The 22,406-nt window shown below is 43.7% G+C and overlaps 1 protein-coding gene across 2 annotated transcripts in view; it reads right to left on the reverse strand.

The window, feature by feature from the left end:
* Positions 1-1,079: 1,079 nt before the first annotated feature.
* ift122 (intraflagellar transport 122 homolog (Chlamydomonas)) overlaps positions 1,080-22,406 on the reverse strand; it is a 161,129-nt gene continuing 139,802 nt past the window's right edge. For both annotated transcript variants that reach the window (XM_067999036.1, XM_067999035.1), the window contains exons 26-29: positions 12,905-13,033; positions 11,162-11,238; positions 6,835-6,999; positions 1,080-4,892 (exon numbers count right to left, since the gene is read on the reverse strand). In XM_067999036.1, the coding sequence (XP_067855137.1) occupies positions 4,803-4,892; positions 6,835-6,999; positions 11,162-11,238; positions 12,905-13,033 (461 nt within the window). In that variant the 3' untranslated portion in view covers positions 1,080-4,802. The remainder of the gene's footprint in view (positions 4,893-6,834; positions 7,000-11,161; positions 11,239-12,904; positions 13,034-22,406) is intronic.

Genomic DNA, 22,406 nt, shown 5'->3' on the forward strand with positions numbered 1-22,406 from the left:
GATGATCCTGCAGGCTTTCATTTATTTTCCATTTGAGATTGGTTCTCCAATCTTATGCTCATGCATGTGAATTTCAATTACCCAGATCATGAGGGGAGTGGACGTGGTATACTGATCATGGTGGAGAAATAGACGTTCCCAATTGCATGTGAACCTAAATTTAATTAGTTGAGGTTGACGGAATTAAAGAATCTCCGCCATATCTACCACATGATGATGTCACATCACCACTGGAATCCAAAGCCAATATAAACTGGAGGGTTGTGAAGCAAGTGACCTTGTTCACACATTTGCCTTCAAATCTCATCATTCCAGATTTTGGTTTTGACAGTCTGAGTCCATGACTGGGATCTCTGTCCCTACTATCCCTCTGTACTCTCCTTTAGGATTCATATTGGAGACTGCTGTAGACCTGTGAGTTGCCTCTACAAAGCCAAAACACATTGGCCTAGATTTCTCAGCCCAATCTCAAAAGTAATGAGGAGAATCTGGGGCATCACAGATGATTTCTGCCGTGCATCCACCTCTCCCGCCAATCCACAGGGCAGTCCTAGGGACACAAAATACACAGGAGTGGGTACATGCAAATTACATGGTAATATAGGAGACAGCTTCCACCATTTATCCTGATTGAATGCCAATAACAGGATCACCTGCCAGGCCCTGCACTAATGTAGATGGAGGGAGGCCTCGGGGCTTCAATGGAAGAGGGATCTTTGCAAGTTCTCTCAAAACTGGGTCTTGCACATGCCCCATCAGTAGTAAAACATGGTCAGCTTTTGCTATAGCTGGCCCCTCCCCAGGTCTATTGCAGCAAGTCTTCTCCCCCAGTCTGGTACGACAGAGTACATTTCCTACATGCAAATTACCCCAGGACCAGAAATACAGCCGGATCACAGGGGTATCTCCAGGTCAGTAAGCCCAGGCTGTTTGTTATCTTTATGCAATTTTATCTCAAACATGTTTCCACTGCTGACCAACACACAAAGTTATCTAGCATAAATAAATAGTCCATAAAAAATACTAATTTTATTTGAACTTCTCATATACCAAAGACAACAATATTCCCAAGGAAACCATATGGGACAAAAATATTTATTTTAATAATGTATACATGGATTTATAAATATGTTAAACACAAGAAAAGAACAGAGCTTTCTGTTTGCTATTTGTAGTGAAATTAAACTCATTATTGATGACTGCATTTCTGATTTTGCTACAATAAATGTGCAGAGGAAACCTTCCTGGATAGTGTGTTTAATTACTGGTAACTTACTAACAAGCTTCTTCCTCCAAAAACTGGTACTGCCACAGTACCTGTCATGGGATGCCATTTACCTTCAGAGTCTGCACCTCAAGTTTACTGGGCAATGAAATGAATGTTATTAAACTTTATACCGCGAGGTTGATAATGTATGGCCAGTGCTCATTACATGGATGCACCTCAGGTGTTGCCTCCCTGTATTGGGATGCAAGCCTACTCCGCCCTTGATGAGCCTACTTTACCCTAACTGGGTTGGCCAGCAAATAGTGTGCTGGAGGCTTGTGCAGAATATTAGGCTCATTCAGGCCTCCAAACCTGTGCTAACTAGGGTTTTTCCCCATAATGTGACTGGAGTGCTGAGCAGCACCTCAGTCACCCAGTGGAAAGGGAGGCCTTTTTATTTTCCCTGAGTGGCTCTGAGCTTGCCCTGGGTCCACCCAGCAACTTCTTGTTCCACCCCGAAGACCATTTCTTCTCCACTGCTGTTTTCCTTCCCACAAAAGGTCCTTTCTTCTTTGGGTGTCACTTTAAGCTTTAAATACAAGAGCTGATGGCTAAAGTCACCACCTGTGTGATTAACCTCAGTGAGGCTCCTGTACCTGTGCCTGTGCCTGAATAGTCCTGTAATTGGTAGAGTGCACTGGGACACATCTTGTGCTTTAGGCAATGAACTTTGTAGAGTTTTAAACAAACTACATACACAGGAGGGGCCCAATCAGTGTGGAGAATACAGTGAGGGTCTCTACAATTTATAGAAGACATTTTTGCTGGAAGAAGACAGCAGGATATTTCTCAGTGTATTATTGCTCCATATTGGTGTCAGCTGGAAGAATGTTTTAGCACACAAACTATGAGAGGAGTTTTCAATTCAGAATTAAATCCAATTTAAATCAACACCAAAAGCCCTGGTAAAAATCATAGGATCTACAATAAAACCTAAACATGTTTGCCTCATGTATTTACCACATTACACTGTAAAATCATGAGGGTTCCAAAATATGTGCTTCAAACACAGTCTCCTTCAAGTGTGTCAATAATTTCCAAATAAAATCTTACTGCCATCTTACAGAGTGACTACAGAAAGATCATCAACATATTACTGGCTGACATCTACTCAGCTTCTAAGTCTCCTTGTATACAAGGTCAAAAAAATAATTCTCATAATCCTCTTACTGCTGGATACATAATGCACAATACTTTAGTGGAGGAGGTACAAATTCTTTATTCATCAAAATGAGGTCAGTCGGTGCTGGCGATTGAAAACTTATTGCAGCCAGTGCCAGAATCAAGCACTCCAGATATAAGGTATAAATCATACTAGATACATATCTACACTACCTCTTCAAACACTCCCAGGGCAGGTACAGCACGGGTTAGATACAGAGTAAATCTCCCTCTACACTGTCCCATCAAACACTCCCAGGGCAGGTCCAGCACGGGGTTAGATACAGAGTAAAGCTCCCGCTACACTGTCCCATCAAACACTCCCAGGGCAGGTACAGCACGGGTTAGATACAGAGTAAAGCTCCCTCTACACTGTCCCATCAAACACTCCCAGGGCAGGTACAGCACGGGTTAGATACAGAGTAAAGCTCCCTCTACACTGTCCCATCAAACACTCCCAGGGCAGGTACAGCACGGGTTAGATACAGAGTAAAGCTCCCTCTGCACTGTCAAAACAAAATGCCCTAATTCGAATCTCCCACTGCACCAGTCTACGAATTTCAATGACCTGCAGAATCCAACTTCGTGGCCTCCCCGCATAAGATTGACAACTGGCAGGTAAACTTTGCATTGTGGTGCTCCTGTGCGAAGGAGTACTTATCAGAAGATCGGAACTTTCCTCCCATTTTCTATCCATAAATTGTGTGATCCCATGCTGTGTTCTCCAAGCAGACGTGGCTCTGAGTCAGAAGAGTGCAAGTGGAAAATTCGCCCTTTAACAATAAAATGTGGCAATTTTTTGCTGTAAACCTGCATTCACTGGTAAGTGGGTTGTGACTTGCCCGAAACTCATTTCATGCACTGAGAGAGAGGAGACTTTCATCCCATCAGTCTGGGCTGAATCTGCCCCAAATCGCAGGGAGGCTGCAGAATACCTTTACCTGCTGGATGAGCTCCTACGTTGGTTCAGGCACAGCTACAATATCACAACACAAAGTTGCCCATCTACCACAGACTGTATGCTGTACGTCAATGAGAAGTTCTGTTAGATAGTGTGAAATGGAAAAACACAGTAGGCATCATGTGATAATCAAGCTCCAAACGATTCAGTTGAACTTACTGAGAAAAGAAAATCCATCCTCACTCCAAACAGCAGACATGTTTGCAAAGATGTTTTTCATTCAGTCAGTTTTGAACCCTGTATGGGTTGGGGATTTCTCTGAAAGTTAATGGGCAACTGAAGCTTATTTTTAATAATTATTTTGGTAGTCATGCTTATCTTTTATAGATGTGTTTGATTAGGGTGGACTATGCCTCATTTCGCTTTATGTGGAGTGTGTTAATTTTCCATCTAGGTACTGGCCAAAACGAGTTATTTAAATTGCACTGAAACAGCATGGAGGTGATCACACAAACCCATAGCAACCATTTCATTAACTATCTGAGGAAGAAACACTTGCAGCTCCCATAGGAGAAGTCACATATCTCTTGCTTTAAGTGCAACATTTGTTTTTTGGGGGGAGATGGGCAGAGCGGGGAGGAGGAGAGAGAAACTAACTGGACGGTTGCCACTTGTGGATTGCGGTTTTGCTTCAGTTGCTTTTGCTTAAAAAAAAAATCAACAGTAAACACAAAGGGGTCGATTTTACAAATGTATGCTATTGGGGGTAGGTGGGGGAGCCTCAAATCCAGTTTTACATCAAATCAATGGATGGAATATCATGTCCCATGGGCGAGGCTCTGCACCAGTAGTGCACACTTGTAAAGTTGGTCTTATAGTGTGCAGACCCCGGGACCTGTTTGCAGATGTTATTACCAAGTTATGGCCCAACAAGGCTTCTATCTGCCTCATTTGTTGCCAGCCCATATCTGTCAAAAGTCTATCTGACTCAGGGGAGGAGGGGGTGGGGGCAAATTTCTGACACTGAGGCAAATTAATTTGAACCTGTGGCTGGTAGGGAATTATCTACCACCAAACAAATACCACTTGTGCTCAATGCCACAGCAGGAAGTGTTTTTAAAAATGGTCACACTATCATCCATGAGAGCTTTCAGCTAACATCCACGTCCAATGTACAAACCTTATTGCTCCAACTTTCTAAACACTCGAGCAAAACAGTCAAATTTTAGATTATGGGAGTGAATCTGTCAGACATTTTCAAGTTCTGAGTTTAGCTTTCTAAAATCATAGTGACAGCCTGTACATGCGACGCCACATGTGCAGCCTGTTCTGGAAGGTCAGTGTGCAGCAGACCAAGGTACAACAGGAGCCGTCTTAAATACCATTAACACCCCCTGCAAAATTCTCAATGCCGAGACTCCGATATTAAAGGTTTGGAAAGATCCTTCTTAATCTTTGGCTGTGCCATGTTGATCATGGACTGGGTTCATCTATTGGCCGGCGACAGTATGGGCAGCAGTTGTGCTGAAGAACGAGCAATTCATAGTCTTCACTGTGAAACATCTGTGGGTGAAGGGCAACAGTGGTAAAGTAGGGGTGGGCAAAACCGATTCTCAGTCAGGCAATAATCCAAGTAAACAGTACTAAATATGGATAAATACAGGAAAAACTAGTGAAAGCAGTCAGTGGAAAAATGATGAAGCGGTTGGATGAACAGAGAGAGCTAGGGGGTTAAATACACAATTCCCTGAAAGTACAAATGCAGGTAGATAAAGCCATAAAAAAAATAAACAGCATTTTGGGTTAAATAAATCGGGGCATAAAGTACAAGAGTGAAGAAGTAATGATATATGTATACAACACATTGGTTAGGCCACAAAGCACTGTGTGCAGTTTTGGGTGTCCCATTTTAGGAAAGACATTGAAGCCATAGAGAGCATACCAAGCAAGGGCAGTCCCACTGAGTTGGGCAATGGAGCACAGGGGCCAGCAAGGGAAGCTGGGTGGTCAGCAATTTAGTAGGAATGGGGTAAGGGAGATGGATCTCATGGACAAGGTAAGCAAGGAGAGGGCATGAAGGGAGGTAGGCGAGAAACTGGAGAAAGATGCAGATTCAGGGCTAGGGCAGGGAGAAGGTTTTGTTTGGTGGGCTAGGAGAAGGAGGGAAGCAGCAGAGGCAGCTGAATGGATGGTCTCAATCTTAGTGACAAAATAGTCTACGAGCTCCTCGCATTTGTTGGAGGTGAGGGTGGAAGGGGCAGGGAAGAGAGGTTTAGGGAGACGGTTGATAATGGAGAAAAGAAGCCGGGGGTTATTTGTGCTCCCCAAGATGATCCTGGAGTAATGAGCGGTTTTTGGCAGAGGAGAGTGAGGGCCAACATGACTTGATGTTGTTCAACAAGATCTGGTGATGAATGGCTAAACCAGTTGTGCACCACATACGCTCAAGTCTATGACCCATGGACTTGAGGGAGTGAAGCTGGGGGTCCCTACCAGGAAGATTGGCCAACATGTAAAATCAGAATCGGGGCGAAGAGGGTTAACTTGAGGGCAGGTTGCATGGACTAGGCTTGTGTTCCCTTGAAGATAGACGATTAAGGGGTTAGCTAATTAAGGTATTTAAGATGATTAAAGGAATTGATAGGGTAGATAGAGAGAAACTATTTCCTTGGGTGGGGGAGTCCAGATCAAGGGGGCATAACCTTAAAATTGGAGCTAGACCATTCAGAGGTGATGTCAGGAAGCAGTTCTTCACACAAAGGGTAGTGGAAATCTGGAACTCTCTCCCCCAAAAAGCTGTTGAGGCCTGAGGGTCAATTGAAAATTTCAAAACTGAGATTGATAGATTTTTGTTAGGCTAGGGTATTAAGGGTTACAGAACTAAGGCGGGCACTTGGAATTAAGTTAAAGATCAGCCATGATCTAACTGAATGGTGGAACAGGCTCGATGGGCTGAATGGTCTACTCATTTTCCTTTGTCCTATAACCTGCCTCGTACCTGCAGGGCGGATTAACTTAAAATTACGGCTTAAGCAGTTGGGAGTTTGAAAGTGCAACCGTAAGTGACTTGGGGAAAAGTTTTTTTGTAAGTGTGGACACAGAAGGAAGTGGAGTTGACAGGGGACTGTGGGTGGTGAAGGATATAAGGTAGTGGTTGGAGATGGCCTTGTCTGTGATTGAGACATAAGAATCATGGAGTAGAGAGAACTTAGGAGATGGCAAGGTCGAAGGGTGGCTGTGAATATGGATAGATGGATTATATTGAGGAAGAGGTTTAGGCAGGACAAGAGGGCAATGAATACATAGGTGAGAGGTCAAGGGCAGCTGATAGAAAGATTGAATTCACCAAAGATGAGGAGTCGCTCAGTGCAGAGGCTGAGGGAGGAAAGAAGGGAGAGTATCTTGGGAGAAACTTGGGGGGATGGTGGACAACAAGGATTTTAAAGCAGCAGCAAGAGGGGTGGAATAACATTTAAAGTGTAAACTGCTGCACAGACATTCGCACCTGGAAACATGTAGGGCACATTGTGATGGAGACATCAGGTAACAGCGATCGATAGTAGTGCCATTTTAATGGCTTTGGCCAGCGTTTGATCAAAACATCCCTCCTGCCCATCGACTGCAGAACTTCCCTATTCACAATCACAGGGACGAAATCTGAGCCTCCTTGCTGCAAACAAATAACGCAGGGAAAAAAGACTAATGAGCTCTATTATCATCATTGGTTTGGACTGCTGAATATTCCTGCAAGACCCAGATGAAACCCACCTCTCTGATGATGAGCAGGATCGTAGGACATCCTGTAAAAAGTTCAGTGAATTTCTACACTTTGGCTGCCCGAATACTGCAATTTTACATAAAAGTTCCAGAGACAGTGCAAATGAGATCTGAGTGAGGAAATCACTGCCCAAGTGAGGAGTATCTGCTGGCAAAGGTATTTAGTAAGCATCTTTTAAAAGTGAATGCCAACAATTAAAAGGCACTGAACGTTTAATTTCAACTGCCCAAAGTGTCGCTGTCCTATTGTCCATTAATCATGATTATTAAAGTCAATAACCTGGAGATTTTTTTTGTGTTCACACATCCTGATTGCTTCTCTGACCATGCAAGCTGCCCTACAAAGCTCTTACAATCCTGTTCTTGTACACTCGCAAACAATGACTTGCAAAATTCCACTGAGAATTCGGTTTGTAATTCTCCCTTCACAATGGGTTCATGTCACAAAACCAGACTGGGGAGCTGCAGCCTCCGATTTGTTTCCTCACTCTCAGTGGGGAAGCTCTTTATTCTTGTAAGATAATGAACTGACATTGGGAACAAGATAAAAGCAGATTTTGCCTGTTAGTAATGTCACTTCCTCAAAAAATATCAAGAGGGTTGATCCAGCCGGATTTTCTTTCCAAAGCTATGTTGGCTGTCACTTAAAAGATATTTTCATATTGGTGTCCCTGAAGTTTGTTCCTAGCGATGGAGTCTATTATTTTGCTAGTTACCAATGTAAGACTTTAGGATTCCTTAGTTTTAGGATTTGTTGACTTTTTTGGAAATAGTTATCACATCGGTACCAAAGAGACTCTGCTTGTTCTCATACACATGCATTTTGATCCCCAGCCTCCAGGTAATGCCTTGCAGCAGCTGTTGTCCCAAGGCTCAAGAATTTTCTCATCAGCTATACCTGAGAACGTTTGGTGGATAGGGCAAAGGAACTGCCATGATGTGACACACGCTTGTACCCTCATCACCTACTGTGCGATTTGCTGCCCGGCCACTGCAATTTTGCAGGTCGTCCCAGAGGCAGTGAAAATATTGGTCACTAGCCATACAGTTGGGGTCATATTGAGACAAGGTTAGTTTCCAGGCTAACCGTAGGTGTACACACATCATTCAACTCGACTGAGTAACTTGTGCTGGTAGTTGATTAACATTGTGAAGTTTGCTTGTATGGGCAATGAATCTCTCAGTTTTATTTCCCATCCCTTTGCTTTCCCTAGCCATGCGTTGAGTGCAGCTGGTTTACTTTCGGGCCTCCACAGATGCAGCTCCAACCCACATGCAAGGAGGTACAGCAGAGCTGTCCAGAGCTCACTCTCCAACAGGGCTATCCAGAGCTCACTCTCCAACAGGGCTATCCAGAGCTCACGCTTCAACAGCTGTCCAGAGCTCACTCTCCAGCAGCTGTCCAGAGCTCACTCTCCAGCAGCTGTCCAGAGCTCACTCATCAACAGCTGTCCAGAGCTCACTCTCCAGCAGCTGTCCAGAGCTCACTCTCCAGCAGCTGTCCAGAGCTCATTCTCCAGCAGCTGTCCAGAGCTCACTCTCCAGCAGCTGTCCAGAGCTCACTCTCCAGCAGCTGTCCAGAGCTCACGCTCCAGCAGCTGTCCAGAGCTCACTCTCCAGCAGCTGTCCAGAGCTCACTCATCAACAGCTGTCCAGAGCTCACTCATCAACAGCTGTCCAGAGCTCACTCTCCAGCAGCTGTCCAGAGCTCATTCTCCAGCAGCTGTCCAGAGCTCACTCTCCAGCAGCTGTCCAGAGCTCACTCACCAACAGGGCTATCCAGAGCTCATTCTCCAGTAGCTGTCCAGAGCTCACTCTCCAGCAGAGCTATCCAGAGCACACTCTCCAGCAGCTGTCCAGAGCTCACTCTCCAGCAGCTGTCCAGAGCTCACTCTCCAGCAGCTGTCCAGAGCTCACTCTCCAACAGCTGTCCAGAGCTCACCCTCTCTCTCCTCAGCAATGATCAGGTACTCAGCAGCGTGGGGAGAAGTTAAAACTGCAGCACCTCCCCTGAGTACCACCCCCCACAGTGCTATTTCTCTTACAAACAGGAAATTAAAAGGGTTTTATCTTTTTAGTGAGGGGAGGAAGAATTTTATTTCTTTAAAGTTTTTTCAAAATTTAAAAAAAAACTAGCGACAAATACATTTCACAAATTCAAACTATCTACACAGAAAAATTCCACTGATAAAGACTCTAGGGACGAGCTCAGAGGTTCAGCGGGTAGAAGTGTGCTCTGTGGAATCTGATGCCTCCATTTGAAGCTTGAATGACATTTTATAAGGCATCATGTCAGCCTACCCTGGAATACTTGGAATAATTCTCATGAAATGAAGATGTGGTCAAAAGAATATGCTGTCAATCACAGTAAATTTAACATCATTTGATGCTTCAATGTGCTGGGAGTCAAGTAGTGTCCAAGAAAACACTACTTGTACAACGTCTCATAGGAACAATAGGCTATTAAGCCCCTTGAGCCTGTACTGTCATTCAATCAGATTATGGCTGATCTGTACCTAAGCTCCATCCATCCGCCTTTGCTCCATTTCCCTCGATACCCTTACTCAACAAACATCTAACCGTCTTGAAATTTTCGATTGACCACCAGCATCCTAACAGAGTTCCAGATTTCCACTACCCTTTGTGTGAAAAAGTGCTTCCTGATATCACCGTGAATGGTCTGGCTCTAATTTTAAGATTATGTCCTCTTGTTCTGCATTCCTTCACTAGAGGAAATAGTTTCTCTGTATGTACCTTATCGAATCCCTTTATCATTTTAAACACCTTGATTAGATCACCCCTCAATCTTCTATACTCAAGGGAATACAAGCCAAGATTATGCAACCTGTCCTTGTAATTTAACCCTTTTAGCCTTGGTATCATTCTGGTGACTCTGCGCTGCACTCCCTCCAAGGCCAATATATCCTCCCAGAACTGAATGCAGTATCTCCAGCTACGGTCTGACCAAGGGTCTATGCAACTGAAGCACAATTTCCTCCCATTTATATTTCAGCCCCCTTGAGATAAAGGCCAACATTCTATTGGGTATTTTGATTGCTTTTCGTACTTGTCCATTAGTTTTTAGTGATTAGTGTACATGGACACCCAAATCTCTTGGCTCCTCCACAGTTCCTAGTTTCTCACATAGAAAATACTCTGGATCCAAGAAACACAAATCAAAGTGGATGGCCTCACACTTCCCCACAATGAACTCCATTTGCCACAGTTTTGCCCACTCCATTAATCTATCTATGTCCCTTTGTAATTTCCTGTTTCCATCTGCACTACTTACTGTGCCTTCCAACTTAGTATTATCTGCAAACTTTGAAATACAATTCTGTATTCCTTCATCCAAGAAATTGATAAATATGGTGATTCCCTGTATAAATCCCTGGGGAATACCACTTATCACATCCCGCCAATTAGAGTACATACCCTATATCCCTGCTCTCTGTCTCCTACCTCCCAACTAATTACCAACCCATGTCGTAAGGTTACCTCCAATTCCATGCACTTTCCTTTTTGCTAATAGTCTCTTGTGCGGAACGTTATCAAATGCCTTCAGGAAGTCCACATAGACAACATCCATAGATACTCCTCTATCCACCATGTTAGTGACCGCTTCAAAAAATTTAACTAGATTAGTCAGACATGACTTACCCATCACAAATCTATGCTGGCTCTCTTTGATCAGCTCAAATTTGTCCAAGTGCTCAGTCACTCTGTACCTAAAGACAAATTTTAGTAACTTCCCCACAGCTGACAGTAGACTGACAAGTCTGTAGTTACCTGGTTTCTCCCTCCTATCTTAAATAATGGAGTGATATTTGCAATTTTCCAATCCAACAGGCCCTTGAGATGTATTAAGTCCCATTATTTTCTCCGTTACTTTTTTTTTTACTTATATTAAATACAATAAGTTCCTCCTCTTCACTTATTTTTAGTTTCTCTTGTACCACTGGTATTTTGTCCTCTTCCTCTACCTTAAAGTTGGATGCAAAGTACTCATGGTGATTTGCATTTCTGTATGTTAATTTAACAAAACACAAAGTTACCTCAAAGCTCAATTTCGCAGTGAATGGGTCTGCCTTGACCTTGGCCACATTATCATCAAGCTGTAGAGTCTGTGCATCTAGAAAAGTGTCAAAGAAATGGCCCAAAACATATTGTGAAATACATTAAGCTCATAATAGTAAGTGATTTAGTTCAGCAACAAAATCGAGCACCAGTCACAGCACCTCACATCTAAACAGGCAAAGGCACAGTCAGGGGAGAGGAGATCTTCAACACCACAGTTACCATTTCATTTACCTCATGCTACACTTCTAAGTCAGATGGGTCTGAGTTCTAGTCCTACTCCAGGACCTGAGCACATAATCTAGGCTGACACTTCAGTGCAGCACTGAGCATGTGCTGTCATCTTTCAGGTGAGGGGCCAAACTTAGGTCTCATCTGCCTGCCCCAGTGGGTGGCAAAGATCGATTTGAAGAAGAGCAGGGAGCTCTTCCTTAACCAACTCCACCAAATTGGAAGGAAAATAAAGAATTTGCATGTTTATAGCACCTTTCATGTCCTCAGGATGTCCCAAATTGCTTTACCGCCAATTAACTATTTTTGAAGTGTAAAGTAGGGAAATGCAGCAGCCAATTTGCACTCAGCAAGATCCAACATACAATAATGAGATAAATGATCAGTTAGTGATATTGCTTGAGAGCTAAAGGTTGGCCAGGGCACCTGGAGAACTTCCCTGCTCCTCTTCAAAAAGTGCCGGATCTTTTACATCCACCTGAGAGGGCAGATAGGGACTCGGTTTAATGTTTCATCCAAAAGACGATACCTCTGGCAGTACTGCTCTGGAGTGTTAGCCTAGATTATGGGCTCAGGTCGCTGGAGTGAGGCTTGAACCCACAACCATCTGACTCAGCGGTGAGAGTGTTACCACTGAGCCAAGGCTGACACACTGTCATTCATTGCTGCTTGTGAGACCTGCTGTGCCTACCCACATGACAGGCACTACACCCCAAAGAATTAAATGGATGTGAGGTTCTGTGGTACATCATGAAAGACATGGGATGGAGCTAAAGTCTGCAGCATGATTTTTTTTGTGTGGGTGCTAAGGTCTCTGATGAGCCTTGATGATTGTGTAATCTACCAGTTCCAAGGTGAGCTGCGAACAGGAGTCACAGCATGGCTATGGATATGCACTTTCCTACAGCTGGCAACTACCATTGTATCTCGAAAACCACTACTCTGTACAGCTGGCTCAAAGGCCACTGCTTCTCTTACCTTCATTATTAGGGCTGGTGAGGCACTTAATAAATGCCAAACAACCTGCGTGCTAATTGGTTTCTTTTTTGCCATTAACCTGGGTGGCACAGGGGGTTAAATTTGCACCAGCAGCAGGCACAGCCCTCGTCAGTCACATTGGCAGCTAACGAGTTTCCTTATTAGCAGCACCGCTGTCTAATACTCTAAAAATACAGAAATTAGCCCATGGGCTATTAATTGATGTGATAATTATACTCTGATTATTCTTCCTCTATTGTGTTTTCCTTTTTGCTCTCTCTGGGCAACATACACCCATAACCGACCTGATCCCAGCTCTTACTGAAAGAGCACCTGGAAGATGGAAGAGTGTGGCCCAGGATAACTTTCCCTTCCATTTTCCCTGTCTAGTCTTCAGCTTGGCAGTGTCTCACTGCAGAAAAGCAAAGCCTAGTAATTGGATGAGGTGGGCACCACTCTGTCGCATTGTGTCAGTGCCCACTTCACATAGGGCGATACTATGAAATGGATACCCCCGATGTTCTTTTCCTGCCACACGTCCTTTCTCAGTTCTGTCCTGTGCACCTCGCGGTCAATCAGGGCCACAGCTTCCTCATCCGTAATCCCTTCTTCTAAATAGAACTGAACAAGCGGCAGCACCTCTGTAAACACAGCAAGAGGGGTCATGAGATGAAAGCCCTGTGGTAACGTAGAACACAGCTCATCTTCTCAAAACCCAGGGTTTCTGAATTTAGATCTGAACCTGAAAAGTAACCTTTTGAGAAACTCAAGAGTAAATACTGTCGTAAAAAATGATGAATTCTCTGCTCCATTTTCAAACAATATTTTGTCAAGTTCTGTGAAAACTGAAATTAATATTTATTAATTATAGACCTTTGGAATCAAGAAGTTTAAGGACAAGCTGCATTGTTATAACTATCCTTAGTCCCCTTTCCCAACTTTCTCCTTCCCCTCTGTCCAGCAGGGCTATAGAACCTGATTTAAAGGTCATTCTTACTTACCAATCCTGGACAGTCATGGCGCCCATCATAGCTGAGCTTTATCCTGCGTTCATCACTGTGCAACTGCATTTTCAGCCTGAGTCACTGGATAAATTTCAGATGTGGGAATCCTGGACAATTTCCCCATTCTCCAGCTTAGAGGCACAAAGGTCAATTGTAGTTCCATCACTTGACTCAAATCTTCTATCTCAACACACAAAAGGAGTCCAATCTAGGATCTCCCTGATCCTGCATGGCCTAGTACCAGATCAAGCGATACATTTACCCAATCAACAAAGGTGAGCCTCCCATTTTTACTCTGTCATATATGGGACATGGAGGGTTTTTTTGGTGATGCGATACAATAAATCCAACCTTGAGAAGAATAATGGTTCCATCAACACCCACAACACAGAGTGCTCCGTTTTGCCTCAGAACCCTAGGAGAAAGATGAGAGAGTGGACTCAACCAGTGCCCAGTTTCAGAAGCCTAAGAGCCATTTACCTGACCTCCGATCTTGGCCGGTGTTTGTGCTTGGCATGGGGAGACCGAAGGAAGGGGAAAAGGAGAAAACACCTTCGAGAGTCTGACCCTCAACATCTCCTAAAATAAGAACTGTGAGCTACCTGCAGTTTCTCATACACCTTAAGTGACAAAATCTATAGCAATAAAATAACCAATTATCCTCGTAATTCTACCTATAGAACCACAGAGGTTTGCAGCACAGAAGGAGGCTAATTATGTTGGGTCAGCTTTTTGCTAGATCATTCCGAAACTAATCCCACTGTCCCACTCTCATCTCATAGTTCTGTATCAATCCAAAACTAATCCCTGCTCTCACCATAATACTCTGCTTCAAATTTTTATCCAATGTTCTCTTAAAAGGTGCAATGGTCCCTGTCTCAACCACTCACCACAGCAAAGTATTCCATGCCCCAACAACCCTTTGTGTAAAGGAATTTCTCTTAAACTTTCTCCTCATTCTCTTACTGTTAATCTTAACTTGGTAACCCCTCGTCACTGACTCCCTAACTGGAGGAAATAGGCTTTCCTACGCACACTATGAAAGCCCTTCACAATTTTAATAACCTCTATTAAATTTCCTCTTAGCCTTCTCTGCTCCAGTGGAAACAGTCCCAGTATCTAAAGTGTCTCCTCATAACTATAGTTTCTAATCCTTGGTATCATCCTGGTGAAATTACACTGTACACTTTCTATGGCTTTAATGTCCTTTTTATAATGGGGTACCCAAAACTGCACACAGTACTCTAATTGTGCCTAACCAATGATATGTACAAATTTATCATTATTTCTTTACTCTTGTACTCCATGCCCCTATTTATAAAACCCAAAATGCTGTTGGCCTTTTTAATGGGTTTATCTAATTTTTCAGGGAATTATGTATATGAACCCCTAGGTCTCTCTGTGCATTCACCTTTCAGTGTCTGTCCATTGAGTATAAACGCCATTCCTTGTTCTTCCTCCAAAAATGCATTACTTCCACTTATCCATATTAAATTATATCTGCCACTGTCTGCCCAATATAGGGTTGTGTTATCCTTTAAGACATGTGCCACATGAAGTACATTGTTAATACACATCAAATCATACATGACAGGGCATGACCTCTAAGAAAAGTTAGTACTCAGGGGTTGCTACAATTGGCCTCAGTGTCCCTGGGGTGCGGAAGGTGGGGAAACAGCCAGTGGCCCCTCTCATGTGCATGTGGACCATGTGCAAGGCCAGGACCTGACTTGGCTGTGATGGTAGCTGTCATGTGACACAGGCTGCTTCAGGCTGACACATGATGATCAGAGTCTCAGCAATGCCCCCAGTTTGTGCATGATGGGTTGGGCAGGACCTCCAACAGCACTGCAGAAACTCACTTAAGAATGGCAACTATTGATGGCAATAGATCTTGCATTTATAACACACTTGTGTATGTGGAGTTGGCGACTGCACATTTGGCTCACTTGTGGGTTGATTTTCCATCCCTCCCCATGTATATCCTCTTTTGGGTGGCCCAAGGCTAACCTTAGGTTATGAAGCTCAGCCAAAAAGTACAAATGGTTCACAGAGAGGTAATAACGAAAATCTCCAGCAAGAGGAGGAAGCAATGGAGTTTACTTAGAGTTAAAAAAAATTGTGTATTCTAGGTTACTCCAGAACACAGACACAAGGCTGAGACAACACTGGGCAGACGACTGAGTCTGTGAGCAAAATGCTGAAATGTATATGATTTTAAAAATGCAGATTGATTTCCCTCTCTCTAATTTGTGTTTTAAGTGTGGATTATTCTTTGAAATGTATGTTGTTGTGAGCTGCCTGTAAGCATTCACAGAACAAATCCCAGACATCGATGTCATGCTCTTTAAATGGTCAAGCAGATCTGCTAAAAATGATACTAGATCAGCTTATCTCATTAGAAGATCTGTATCCTGGCAAATAACAGGATTTACCCGAGTGTAATAAGCCCAAGGTGAATTACACAAAGGGCTCCTGATGCTGCAGGATTTTACAATGACAGAAGGATATGAAAATCCTTAACAAAAAATATCTTAGTGCACTTTGTATGGCTCAAATACTCCACTGTATTGAACATAATAAAAATAATTATAAAACAAGAAGCCCAAGACCGAAAGTAAATAACAGTTGAGATTTTTTTTATGAGATCCCATCAAGTACTTGCTCTTGGAAGAAATGAAGGATGCACAAAAAGGTTTAACAGAAATGAAATGGGGAAAAATGGATTTGTTGTTTCACTTTTTAAGATGTTTGAATGTTTATTTCTTGACAATGATGAAGGGTCTGTATATAAAGTATCCATTGGAATATTCACCTTGGACTGAAGCCATAGGTAGGGGAGAGCGTAAAAAGAAAATGAAAGAAAGATTTGCACTTAGGTAGTGCATTTCACAACCTCAGGATGTCTCAAAATGCTTTACAGACAATTAAGTACTTTTTTGAAGTGTAGTCAATGTTGTAATGTAGGAAATGCAGCAGCCCATTTGTGCACAGCAAGGTCCCACAAACAGCAATGAGATAAATGACCAGATCATCTGTTTTTAGGTGTCAGTTGAGGGATAAATATTGGCCAGGGCAACTGGGAAAACTCCCCATCTCTTCTTCGAAAGTGCCTTAGGATCTTTTACGTCCACCTGAGAAGGCAGATGAGACCTCGCTTTAACGACTCATCCGAAAGGTGGCACTTCCGACAGTGCAGCAATCCCTCAATACTGCACTGGAGTGTCAGCCTAGATTTTGTGCTCAAGTCCCTGGTGTGGGACTTGAACCAAATGAAGAAGTAAATGCATGTTCGCAATGGGGAAGGACTTCATATCAGCCTTTTCTTGTAGGTGTAGAGTTTGAATAGTGACTAAGAACTGTAGAACCAACCAACATTACAATCTGATTCAGTTTTCTGTAAATGAAGGGACTGGAAAAAAACACAGCTCAAGCATAAAAGGGAAAACCCAATGTCAATGTAACCTGGATTAGTCTATAATCTGTGGTGATCCTGTTAACTGCTTAGTTCTGGCTGATAAAGGATACGTGAGATAAGATTATATGTTTCACTACATCATTCCGTTCTAAGGAAAAAAATAGCTTGGGATGTGTGTTCTCCGCAACAAAGATTTTTCAATTAACTGGGCTAAAGAAATAGGATACTTAAAATAATTAATTTGTATTTATATAGCACCTTTCATAACCTCAGGTCTTTCTTCAAATAGTGCGATGGGATTTTTTATGTCCACCTGAACAGGTGGACGGGGCCTCGGTTTACCTTCTCTATGTTGTGGGTGTTGTCGGAACCATTATTCTTCTCAAGAACACTCCCTCGGTACGGCACTGAAGTGTCAGCTCGAGTCCAGGAGTGGAGCATAAACCCACAACCTCTTAACTCATAGGCTAGAGTGCTATCACTGAGCCAAGCTGACATTACATTAGTATTTATAATATTAAATAAACAGTAGCTGAAAGAGGCTGCGTTAGGATGTGGGCAAAAATGCCGCTGCTGTGTTGAAAAATTTACTGAAAAGTCCCATACATAAACACAGTCTGTCTTCCAGGTCAAAATAAATGATATAAAATAGGGGCTCCCCTCATGGCTGAGCTGGTTAAAGCAGTCAGTCGTGGAGCCACAGACAAGGGAGATCTCAGGTTTCATAGTCAGTTTGTTCTGATCTCAACCAGAATCATCACAACTGAACTCAGGCCCTATTAGAGAGGCGTATATCAGTCGGTTCCAGCAGTCCCTGCTGAAATTGTACTTGTGCAGACATCGTGAGGGCACGATGGGGCTTGACTGTGAAGCCGGATAACCTGCTGACACTCACTGTGTAGGCTCACACATAAAAAAAATGGCCACAAGGTGTGGGACAGTGACCAGTGCTGTGAAAGACTACCCTGGTAAGGAGTCAAAATTTTCAGGTTGGGTGGGAAGAAAAACGTCCCAAAAAGCTGGGGAAAAATACACAAGAAAGAAATGCAGCATTGGCCAGTCGGAGCAGAATGTTGAAATCCTTCACAGGTTTTGTTGCAAAGCTTCTTGGAGCAAGATAGCTTCTCATAGCCCAGCAAATCAACAATTGAACATTCTGCTGAGCTGCTCCAGAGCTCTGTGGAGTGAGTTTTGCTCCAGAGAAGACCCACGATCAGCATTTGATTTTAGTGCTGCAAAGTGGCTACCCAAATTAAGATAATTCGAAAGGAATCAAACTGGGATTCCTGGACTCTAGGGGACCTCGTGACAGGATCCTGGGGATCCACAACATCACCAGACGTGTGTCCAGCTTTCTGCAGGGTGCTATACTTAGCTGTATTACTGTAAGATCAGTTCTGTTGCTGTATACGAATAAAACATGTTTACAGCTCTGATAGCACGGTTTTCCACTGGGTAATTGACACTGTCTTTCATAAGTGAGGACAAGGGATTTCAGGAGTTTGTCACTACTTCCAGGGATGTCCGTGAGTTTGTCACTATTTCGAGGGATGCCCAGGAGTTTCTCACTATTTCCAGGGATCATCAGGAGTTTCTCACTATTTTAGGAATCCTCAGGAGTTTGTCACTACTTTAGGGGTCCTCAGGAGTTTGTCACTATTTTAGGGGTCCTCAGGAGTTTGTCACTATTTCCAGAGATCCTCAGGAGTTTGTCACTATTTTAGGGGTCCTCAGGAGTTTGTCACTATTTACAGGGATCCTCAGGAATTTGTCACTATTTCCAGGGATCCTCAGGCACCTTTACTATTTCCAGGGATCCTAAGGAGTTTGTCACTATTTCCAGGGATCCTAAGGAGTTTGTCACTATTTCCAGGGATTCAAAGTTTGTCACTATTTGCAGGGATCCTAAGGAGTTTGTCACTATTTCCAGGGATTCAAAGTTTGTCACTATTTCCAGGGATTCTAAGGAGTTTGGCACTATTTCCAGAGATCCTCAGGAGTTTATCACTATTTCTAGGAATGATCAGGCGTTTGTCACTATTTTAGGGAAACTCAGGAGTTTGTCACTGCTCCCCAGGATCCTAAGGAGTTTGTCACTATTTTCAGGGATCCTAAGGAATTTGTCATTATTTCCAGGGTTCCGAAGGAGTTTGTCGCTATTTTAAAGGCATCCACAGTAGTTTGTCACTATTTCCAGGGATCCTCAAGAGTTTGTCACTATATCCAGGAATCCTCAGGAGTTTGTCACTATTCTCAGGTATGACCAGAAGTTTGTCACTATACCCTGGGAAGCCCAGGAGTTTGTCACTATTTCCCCAGATCTTCAGGAATTTGTCGCTATTTCCGGGGATCCTAAGGAGTTTGTCACTAATTCCAGGGATCCTCAGGTGTTTGTCATTACTTCCAGAGATCCTCAAGAGTTTGTCCCTATTTCCAGGGATCCTAAGGAGTTTGTCCCTATTCCCAGGGATCCTAAGAAGTTTGTCATTACTTCCAGGGATCCTCAAGAATTTGTCACTATTTCCAGGGTCCTCAGGGGTTTGCACTATTTCCAGAGATCCTCAGGAGTTTGTCACTATTTTAGGAATCTTCAGGAGTTTCTCACTATTTCCAGGGATGCCCAGGAGTTTGTCACTATTTACAGGGATCCTCAGGAATTTGTCACTATTTCCAGGGATCTTCAAGAGCTTTCACTATTTCCAGGAATCCTCCGGGGTTTGCACTATTTCCAGGGATCCAGAGGAGTTTGTCACTATTTTAGGGATTTTCAAGAATTTGTCACTATTTCTAGGGATCCTCAAGATATTCTAACTATTTCCAGATCCTAAGGAGTTTGTCACTGTTTCCTGAGATCCTCAGGAGATTGTCTATATTTCCAGGGTTGCCCAGAAGTTTGTCACTATTTTAGGGAACCTCAGGAGTCTGTCACTTTTCCCTGGGATCCTCAAGCGTTTGCCACTATTTCCAGGGATCCTATGGAGTTTCCACTATTTCCAGGGATACTAAGGAGTTTGTCGTTACTTCCAGGGATCCTCAAGAATTTGTCACTAGTTCCAGGGTTCCTAAGGAGTTTGGCACTATTTCCAGGGATTCTCAGGAGGTTGTGACTATTTTGGGGATCCTCATCAGTTTTTCACTATTTTAGGGATCCTCAAGCGTTTGTCACTATTTTAGGGATCCTCAGGAGGTTGTCACTATTTCCATGGATCCTAAGGAGTTTGTCACTATTTCCAGGGATGCCCAGAAGTTTGTCACTATTTCCAGGAACACCCAGGAGTTTGTCACTATTTCCAGGGATCCTAAGGAGTTTGTCACCATTTACAGGGATCCTTAGGAGTTTGTCTCTATTTCCAGGGATGCTCAGGAGTTTGTCACTATTTTTGGGAACTTCAGGGGTTTGCATCTATTTCCAGGGTTCCTAAGGAATTTGTCACTATTTCCGGTGTCCTCAAGAGTTTGTCACTATATCCAGGGATCCTCAGGAGTTTGTCACTACTTCCAGGGAACCCTAGGAGTTTCTAACTATTTTAGGGATCCTCAGGAGGTTGTCACTATTTCCAGGTCCACGAATGAGTTTCACTATTTCCAGGTGGATACAACAAAGGCTATGGGCCCCGACAACATCCCGGCTGTAGTGCTGAAGTCTTGTGCTCCAGAACTTGCCGTGCCTCCAGCCAAACTGTTCCAGTACAGTTACAACACTGGCATCTACCCGACAATATGGAAAATTGTCCAGGTATGTCCTGTCCACAAAAAGCAGGGCAAATGCAATCCAGCCAATTACTACCCCATCAGTCTATTCTCAAGCATCAGCAAAGTGATGGAAGGTGTCGTCGACAGTGCTATCAAGTGGCACTTATTCACCAATAATCTGCTCACTGATACTCAGTTTGGGTTCCGCCAGGACCACTCGGCTCCAGACCTCATTACAGCCTTGGTCCAAACATGGACAAAATAGCTGAATTCCAGAGGTGAGGTGAGAGTCACATCAAGGCAGCATTTGACCGAGTGTGGCAGCAAGAAGCCCTAGTAAAATTGAAGTCAACGGGAACTAGGGGGAAAACTCTTGAGTGGCTGGAGTCATACCTAGCACAAAGGAAGATGGTATTGGTTGTTGGAGGCCAAACATCTTCAGCTGCTTCATCAATGACCTTCCCTCCATCATAAGGTCAGAAATGGGGATGTTCGCTGAGGATTGCACAGTGTTCAGTTCCATTTGCAACCCCTCAGATAATGAAGCAATCTGTGCCCGCATGCAGCAAGACCTGGACAACATCCAGGCTTGGGCTGATAAGTGGCGAGTAATATTCGTGCCAGACAAGTGCCAAGCAATGTCAATCTCCAACAAGAGAGAGTCTAACCACCTCCCCTTGACATTCAATGGCATTACCATCGCCGAATCCCCCACCATCAACATCCTGAGGGTCACCATTGACCAGAAACTTAACTGGACCAGCCATAGAAATACTGTGGCGACAAGAGCAGGTCACAGGCTGGGTATTCTACGGCGAGTGACTCACCTCCTGACTTCCCAAAGTCTTTCCAACCTCTACAAGGAGTGTGATGGAATACTCTCCACTTGCCTGGATGAGTGCAGCTCCAACAACACTCAAGAAGCTTGACACCATCCAGGACAAAGCAGCCCGCTTGATTGGCACCCCATCCACCACCCTAACATTTATTACCTTCACCACCAGCACCTTGGCTGCAGTGTGTACCATCCACAGGATGCACTGCAGCAACTTGCCAAGGCTTCTTCGACAGCAGTTGCCAAACCCATGACCTCTACCACCTAGAAGGACAAGGGCAGCAGGTACATGGGATCCCCAGGAGTTTGTCACTATTTCCAGGGATCCCCAGGAGTTTGTCACTATTTCCAGGGATGCCCAGGAGTTTGCCACTATTTACAGGGATCCTATGGAGTTTCCACTATTTCCAGGGATCCCCGGAGTTTGTCACTATTTTAGGGATCCTTAGGAGTTTGTCACTATTTCTAGGGATCCTCCTTAGTTTGTCACTATTTCCAGGAATCTTCATGAGTTTTCACTATTTCCAGGGCTCCTAAGGAGTTTCACTACTTCCAAGAGACCTAAGGAGTTTGTCACTATTTCTAGGGATCCTATGGAGTTTTCTCTATTTCCAGGGATCCTCAGGAGTTTGTCACTATTTCCAGGGATCCTCAGGAGTTTGTCACTATTTCCAGGGATCCCCAGGAGTTTGTCACTATTTCCAGGGATCCCCAGGAGTTTGTCACTATTTCCAGGGATCCCCAGGAGTTTGTCATTATTTCCAGGGATCCCCAGGAGTTTGTCACTACTTCCATGGATCCTCAGGATTTTCTTACTATTTTAGGGATCCTCAGGAGTTTGTCACTATTTCCAGGGATCCCCAGGAGTTTGTCACTATTTTAGGGATCCTCACGAGTTTTCACTATTTCCAGGGCTACTAAGGAGTTTCACTACTTCCAGGAGACCTAAGGAGTTTGTCACTATTTCCAGGTATCCTCAAGAGTTTGTCACTATTTCTAGGGATCCTCCTTAGTTTGTCACTATTTCCAGGAATCTTCATGAGTTTTCACTATTTCCAGGGCTC

The sequence above is a fragment of the Heptranchias perlo genome, chromosome 17 (assembly GCF_035084215.1).
Source record: "Heptranchias perlo isolate sHepPer1 chromosome 17, sHepPer1.hap1, whole genome shotgun sequence".
NCBI lineage: Eukaryota > Metazoa > Chordata > Chondrichthyes > Hexanchiformes > Hexanchidae > Heptranchias > Heptranchias perlo.